General features: G+C 38.1%; 1 protein-coding gene across 1 annotated transcript; it reads right to left on the bottom strand.

The window, feature by feature from the left end:
- Nucleotides 1-127: 127 nt before the first annotated feature.
- Nucleotides 128-1,563, bottom strand: cox6a2 (cytochrome c oxidase subunit 6A2). Its single transcript, XM_079456280.1, has 4 exons — nucleotides 1,431-1,563; nucleotides 938-1,015; nucleotides 523-665; nucleotides 128-331 (listed from the first exon to the last, which is right to left on the bottom strand). The coding sequence occupies exons 2-4, from the start codon at nucleotides 1,011-1,013 to the stop codon at nucleotides 242-244; spliced, it is 309 nt and encodes a 102-aa protein (XP_079312406.1). The 5' UTR covers nucleotides 1,014-1,015; nucleotides 1,431-1,563; the 3' UTR covers nucleotides 128-241.
- Nucleotides 1,564-8,193: the final 6,630 nt, after the last annotated feature.

Raw genomic sequence — 8,193 nt, 5'->3', positions numbered from 1 at the left:
ATGCTATGAAATATGGGATCGGTCATATGTCTAACAAAAAACTGTTCTAATGACAAATATAATTTCTGCAAGGAAATAGAATCTTTGTGTATTTAGATTAAGACAAAATTATTCTCACAGTGAAAACACTTCTTTATTTCTTTTAAAAGTGTCAAAGGTTTGTCAGTCATTCTGGTGATTGACATTACAGGAGACACTGTGAAGCCGTTCAGTATAGTGCGGACAGTAGAGGGCGTCCTGCTCAGTGATGAGGTCCCTCATAACCGGTTGGCAGAGCGTTTGTGTGTTGGTTGTGGAAAAGAGAGTGATTTCCATCACCCCAGGGCCACGGCTTCGAGACAAAGAAAAAGCTAATTGAAAATTCATGTTCTAGCTGTTAAACATAAACCCAACATTTTTGCCTTGTTTTGTTTCAGCATTTTTACCGTTTTAGTTTTGCTTACAGACTACATAAACGGAACATTTGCTGATTCACATTATGGCACATATACAGGTAGGGGTGTACGGGGAGGTATGCGTCACCTTCGTTCGAATCCGCAGGTGTGGATATGGAACAAACTCTGGGTTGTCGTGTGAATGGGCCTGCATCTTCAGGTAACAATTTGCCATGCAGACACTCACACCGGGCAGGGCCAATACAAAGGACAGGATCTTCCAGGTCCTTGCTGTGTATGATTCAAATTATTAAACCATCAGATTACATAATTTAAGGTTTGTAATATATAACAATATGCTTGTTCAAGTAAAATAAATCATATTTAATATTAATATGAATAATAATGAATAGATAAATTCATTTTTTGATTGATGTATCTTCACAGTGTTTTGAATGGTTTATATGTTTTGTCTATGAATCAGCCATTGTCATAAACCAAGAGTGAGTCCAATTTAAACCCCAATCTTTTAAAAATAAACTTAAATACACTAAATGTCAAACCTCCTCCTTCATGACCCCCATGTGAGGCAGCTGTGAGGGCCCGCCTGGCCACCATAGCAGTGGAAGACATGGTCATATCTGTATACAGACAATAAGCAATGCCTAAGGTTATTATCCTTTACGTATATACAAAGATGATTATGACTGAAAATGGTACAAAAATACTTATTCTCTTAAACATTATGCAAATGTTGCAGATTTCACGATGAAAGTCCCTTTAAAGAGCTTCAGCCCTGAATGCTATTTGATATTTGAGCTTCGACCCCTTTTGAACTATGTAGCACCATTAATATCAAAACTTTATTTTGAAACACTTGGATAGGACTGTTTATGATCATCACATAACCCACATGTCCCTCGCACAAGGACAAACAACCTTTCCGTTGTGTTGCATTACTGCTGTTAAAAGAAGGAAATTCTTCCCCATTGCTCTTAATATTTTACATGCACAGGAAAAACAGCATAGTATGCATCTAATGCAATAAACACTTACATTTTCTTCTTCAAAAATGTATGAGGAGACCTTTTTAATTCTTTGTTGTCGCAGTTATTAGCCACTTTCTCTTTCTACGCCTCTGTCTGTTTGTCCTTCGGTCTGTCCTGGCCTAAACCACGAGACTCCTCCCCCACCGATCTGTCTGTCTGCCAAGAATCATGAAGTTTATATTTGGTCAAGTGCGTGAGCAGATCTGTAGAGAGGAAGGTAATGAGTACAAGGCCCCTGCCAACAGGGAGAATTCTCACAGGTGCAGGGCTATGTGTGAGATAAACTATGAATAAAGTAATGAATGCAAATGAGATAAAATCAAATTGTCACTTTACATTTATAATGAAACTCTGTTTCTCTCTTTGCGGCTGTTTCGGGTTATACACACGGGTTGGGTTTCTACATGTGTCCTCGCATGACCGCAGTGGCGGTTCTACATTGAATTGCACCCCGGGCGAGAACATCTTTGAGCGCCCCCCCCTCGAAAAAACTAAATGATGTCATAGTTTTCTTGACCTAAACTACAGTGGTACAAATTGAATTTGTCATTAAAATGTAATTGTACCACTGTAGTTGAGGTCAAGAAAAGTATACATGACATTGTTATAAAACAATTTGACAGAGTATTAACACTTAATGATATTTTACTGACATTCAATTTGTACCACTGGAAAAAAGTGGTCGGAAAAAGATTCATGACAGTTATAATGGCCTCATGACAGCCAATGTCAAAACCAATATGACGGTTAACCCAGCTGTAGTGGCCTTAATTCATTTATCTTCTTATTGGTTATTTGTAATCACGTGTTTTGTTGTGTTCACTTCCGTTTCCTTTATATCCGGTGTGTTATATTGTTTGTCGTGGTTGGTAGGGGGTGAGCGATGGGATGGCCAACTTTCTGTTGACCGTACAAGTAAAATGTTTGTTCTGTCAAATAAAACAACTGTGACGCGTACAGAAGTGTCTCTAAGGCAATATGGTTAGATGCCGAAACACCAGCTAAGCAGTGTCTTACATTCAATTATTAATCTGCTATGTCATGTTTTTATGACAATTATGACAGGTTAAGATGTATTGGTTAATGTAAAGTTGTCAACAAAGACCTCAAACAAACAATATTTGCATTAAAAATGTCATAATTGAGCGAATGACACTTAATGACTGTTGTCATAAACATGCATAAAACCTTCATATTCATGACATGTGTGATGTAGCAAATAAATAGCAAAGGTTATGTTCGTCTTAGAAACTAGCTACAGATTGGAAAATTCTGTTTGCTCATTACGGGACCTTACGTTAACCCAACTGATGGAAATAAATAATAATAACTGAACTTGTAACAGTTTTGTTGCAAAGCACAATATTATGGTGAAATTAGATCTCGTGTTTGTTGACTTAAAACCAAATTTGTGTTTTCAGCTACCTGCCCTGCGCGGGCGCCGAACCGGCGTCCATCCGAAATGAAAGTCGGGCGCTCTAACGACAAGGCTAAACAGATGACAACATGGATACCGTAATCATAACACTGAGAGAACATAATAGTTGCATACCTTTATCTTTTCAGCATGCAGGGGCGCCAATTTGCCAATTCCCCACAAAATGAATGAATGATAGATAATAGATAACCGATTTGCGGCGGCCCAGAGTTTTTTTTACTGCTCGTGCCGGTGCCACGTGACATGAAAAAATGCCGCCCCGGGCGACTGCCCGGTTCGCCCGTGCCGAAACCGCCACTGCATGACCGTGTGTCAATCCACTGTCTGTCGCCTTTCTGTTTATTACTAGTTTGTCATGTGTTTGACGCATTACCTGTAAAAGCAAAATCACGTTGCGTTCCCCCTCGGTTTTGGATGTTTTCCACTTCAACTCTGAAATAATTTCTTTTCATGTTAATAAAAAGGCTAGTTTTAATGTGACTACATCTACGTAGGCTAATTCTCGGTTTTGAGGTGGGAAATGCTCCGAGGTTCCCTTTTTGATACGGTTCACTCGCATTGCGTTTAGTAAACGCTACGGGAAAACCAGTGTTATCTGTGAAGCCTATTGACAGTAGGCTGGGAGTCGTTGAGAATCGAGAGTCGATTCCAAAGGTTGCATTAAGGGAACCGACTCCTCTTTAAGCGTAGCAAAGATATTAACATTTGGTGGTTCAAATACCCATGTGAGATCTCTTCAAATTTGTAAAGCACTTGTAAAGCATTTATTTTATGATCTTTCATAGTCCGATAAGTGCCATGAAATTATGATTATTATTATTTTACAATTGTGCGCCTATACTGCTAAGTATTTTTTTCCAAAAAACGAAAATCCATACGCGTCTGTGCAACTTCTCTGTTCTCCACTTATTATGAGAAGCATTCGGCAGAAGTCTGTGTAAATGCCTCACACGAGCACAACACGCATATGAAGGTAAATCATTAGCTAAACTTGAGAGCATTTCGATTTTAATTTCTGAACTTGTAAAGTATTTGTACCTGTACACTAAAATGTACATTCACAGCCCCAACGCTAACTTGTGCGCTTGAAAGCAAAAGAGTCAGAGAAGGAGCTGCATTTGATGACGGCTGAGCCACACCGCCCGGTATAATGGCAGAATATCACAATGAAAGAATCAAGCAAATAATAGTTAAAAAAATGTTTAAATGTTTTAAACTAATTTCAGTGGGGCATATTAAACAATTTACATATATATCATTTACGTTTTTTTTATTATATTCACAATATTACCATATTATATTTCTTATATGCACTTCTAATATAAATATTTGAGTCATTCACATAGGCCTATAGTTAATTTTTTTACTTTCATTTACACAATTTAAATAGTGTATTTAATTAATTCACAGCTTTTAAATTTACTCAAATATTTTGTGTAAATAGTTTCTCGTAAAATCACCGTATAAATGTTTTGAGTGAATTCTTGCACAGCCAGACGTTTTATTGTCGCTTTTCTTTGCAGCTTAAACTGGACAAAAGCGGTTTCTAAGAACCATCCGATTGATATGCATTGCGATCACTAACATTTTGTTTTGCACATTTAACTTAAAGCCGCAGTTGCATAATTCCACAATAGACCAGCATGGAAATGAGTGAACCACAGGCGATAGTAGAGAATAGATAAAATGCGGTGAAATGGTTGAAACTTGATAAAACAGTGGGAGTTTGCAAACCAGTCCATCTGATTAATGTCTCTTTGTGGGCTATATGCATCAGGCGGTTATTGAGCAGACTGTGTGTCACGTCTGACTACAGCCATCCAAAGTGTGAATCTCTTTTGCACACGGTTAGGAGATTCTTTATCATCACTGTCTGCATAACTTCCATTTCCAAAACAAACATATACTGTATATAGCGCCAGACATGAAGTCAGCCTGCAGCCCAGGCAGCAAAAAAGTAGCCAGTCCAAGGAGTCCAGTGATAGTGGGCATATATGCATAGACACTCACAAAATCACATTCACACAGTTTTCATGGAGATTAGATTTCTCTCTCTCTCTCTAAAATAATAATATCTATATCAGATGTACATTTTAGGCAGAAACATAATTAAAGTAAACAGTGCATATGTGGATTGATTGTAAAAGATTAAGGCAGTAGGGGGTCTGAGGCTGTGCAGCTGATGGATGAATGTAGCAGCAGCCGACGTCTGTCTCTTCTGCCCCAGTAACATTTGCATTCGCTCTGTTTCTGAAGACCTATGAAACTCTGGCATTACTTTTAATAACTTTTTAATAATTTTATCACAATGAGCGGCAGTATTTATGTCGGTTTTTCTAGTCGTAAACTGTGCTATTTGAAATTTACTCATTTGGTTGGAAATCTCTTTTGAGCTAATTGCAAATTCAGATTCACATTTAACCATTTGAGTGTTGGGTTCGGTTTGATAAGATTGCTGGGCTTTTGGTTAGTTCTATGAGGTTGCAGAATATTCTTTCTTAACACTTGACAGTGATCTGATAAGGTAGACTGCGGTCTGACTGAATGCACGTAAAGAGGACGGATCTAAATCTGTTATGACGTAATCAACAACACTAATACCAAGAGCTTAGCAGTATGCGTATCGACCTAAAGAGTCCCCTCGGATCCTACCATTAAGCATATACAGACCCAGACCTCAACAGTCTCTCTCTCTCTCTCTCTCTCTCTCTCTCTCTCTCTCTCTCTCTCTCTCTCTCTCTCTCCCTCTCTCCCCCTCTCCCCCTCTCCCCCTCTCTCCATTAATTTCACATACACCTGTTTCTGTAAACTTGGCACATTTCTTGGTTTCAGGAGACGTTTAGACTCAACACAGTAGAAGTTGTGTATACACAGTGTAGTAAAGATTTCTTTGGTTTTGACTGGATCCACAGTAAAGAATAAGGAAATCTTCAACCATAAAAACTGGTAAAAAGCACAACACTATATCATCACTGCCACAGTAGAATTTTCCAGCATGAATTAGAGAACATGCCAGCAACAGTTGCTGGTCAATGTCTCGAAAGGATGAATGTATCTAATTTGTATATCCTGCTATTCCTCATTACTTCTAGTCTTGCTGTTCATTTTTTTTCCTTGTCTGCTTTGTTTTTTTATTTTATTGCTGGTCGTTCTCATGTTCTAGTGTGATTGGCTGCTGCACATGATGCGATAAAGGATATCAACATTGTTTCATTTAGGGATTTATGAATGGAATGGGCATTGTAGTACACATATGTCTCTCTAGTTTCAATATCCCTTCCATAATAAGGTTCATTTAAGCAAAATATAGCCTACTGTGCTTTTTCATTCTTAGTCATTTCTCTATTATTTTCTTAAATATTCTTATAAATAAGCTTAAAGTGTGTCATTTCTTTGCCAGTTTCCACAACTCAACTTTTGTTGACGCTAATGGTGTACAAATAACACTTCACATTTGACCTGAAAAGAAGTCTTTAACGGCAACAGACAAATATAAACAGTCACATGCAATTTAAATGTTTATGTCTGCAAGAAATAGACAGTAGTAATTGTATAATGTCTAAAATGACGAACACGGGTATTTTCAAAACCGCGCAGCTTTTTCTATGTGGTTTGGCCGCCGTCCACACGAAAACGCAGTACTGAAACCAAACTTTTTTGAAAACTCCGGCCAGGGTGAAGATTTTTAGAAGCTCCAGTTTTAGTGTGGTCATGTAAACGGTGAAACTGAAGATTTGGCGTATGACGATGGAATGAGTGCCGCTATCTCCTTTGTTTGACGTCAGATTCCAGGCTTCTGATTGGCCTACCCGGCTTTATGGTTAGGGTTATATTGCCACCTGTTGGTTTGGCATGCTTGTGAAAGTGCTTTACAGAGTGTTTTTTGTCTGTTCCCATCGATGCAGTGTTTTTTTCAAATATTTGTCAAATAAATCAAAATTATTTGTTAAAAGTTGATAAAAGACACAAGTGTATGAAAATTCGCCACGTTTCTGTGGTTCAGTGTGTTTTCCCGCCATATACTGCACACTCAGTGGAGCGCAACGCTAACACAGCACCAGTGCAGGTGTTAGCGGAGTGACTGCAGTACCTGTACATGTGCTGGAAACACAGCATGTTAAACACCATACCAGAAAACACCCTAGACTGTACGTTATGTGTTAGTATAAAGCTAACACTAGGAGGCTAAGAAAGCTAAAAGGCTAAGGTTTATTATACAACCTGACCATATAAGACGAGTTTTAGAGTGATACAAATGTTTCTACAGATCAACACATTCTTACACATACATGTGAAACTTATAGCAGCCTGTGATTATTTGTCTTTACCTCATCCTCAGTCAGACACCCTCAGACTGTGTGTGAGGTAGGCTATATTTAGGAATGTTAAATGTGCTTATTAATGGCCACCAGCTATCAGGTATTGTCCTTTACGACAGTATGTGGTCTGTTCTGTTCTGTTCCAAACTTCTGGGTGGCTTGTGGTTTGTGTCTGGGTGTCCGTTTAAGTGGAGAATTGAACCCAAAGATTTCCAAGTAGCAACAGACTTGCCAGTGCATACATTTGTTTATTTTTCTACACCTCTATCTTCTTAGTGTATATATACATACACACAAGCATATGTGCGATCCCTCTAAGTCTTATTTTTTTATCCCTGTGACATACCTTTTGCCTTCTTTCACTCATATTCATTAAAAAGCAAAAAGTGAAATTAATATCACATGCATAATTAGTTTGACATAATGTTGTTCATTGTTAGTTAATGCACTTAACAATATTAATATATACAACCTTTTTGTAAATTGTTACCAAGAGAATAATTGCTGCTTAAATAAATATATTGGAAAAAGTAATTTCCACAAGATAGTTTTACACCTGTTTATTTTCATGTCTGCTGGGTGTCTATTGCTTAGGGCATTAAAATGAACGGATTTAAAAGGTTGAAACTTTGTCACTGGGATCCAAATACAAGTGCTTTGTCCTCTGTATTTACTTACTGCATGTTCTGTGTTGGTTTGCAAAGTGTTCCTTCATGCCTTTTGAAAATATAAAAGCGGAAAAGAGTGAATGCAAACACACCAAAACGTCTAAAATGGACCTAAACTGTTGAGGCGCTGGCGGAGTCTCTAAATTGCTGTTTAAACATGACTTCACCGGAGTAGGTCTCTGCCAGTGTCTGTCCTTTAGTGGAAAACAAGCTTTTATAAATGCCTAATGTGGAACCTTGCATCTTGACATCCTACTCTGGTTTGTATTATTCCAGGGTATTTCCATGGTCATTAAATGGGAATTGTTTGCAGAAAGCCAATAGCCAGGTCAGTCTTGACTTCAT

This window comes from Barbatula barbatula (assembly GCF_947034865.1).
Source record: "Barbatula barbatula genome assembly, chromosome: 5".
Classification (NCBI taxonomy): domain Eukaryota; kingdom Metazoa; phylum Chordata; class Actinopteri; order Cypriniformes; family Nemacheilidae; genus Barbatula; species Barbatula barbatula.
Note: the sequence above shows the minus strand (reverse complement) of the source record. Positions and strands in the feature narration are given on the sequence as shown.

Bases quoted from the DNA above. Each gene is read 5' to 3' on its own strand.
- cox6a2 (XM_079456280.1), bottom strand. From the start codon at position 1,013: ATGACCATGTCTTCCACTGCTATGGTGGCCAGGCGGGCCCTCACAGCT. The intron at 666-937 runs GTTTGACATTTA...AATCATACACAG, and splicing joins TGGGGGTCATGAAGGAGGAG to CAAGGACCTGGAAGATCCTG. The intron at 332-522 runs GTGACGCATACC...TTTGTCTCGAAG, and splicing joins ACCTGCGGATTCGAACGAAG to CCGTGGCCCTGGGGTGATGG.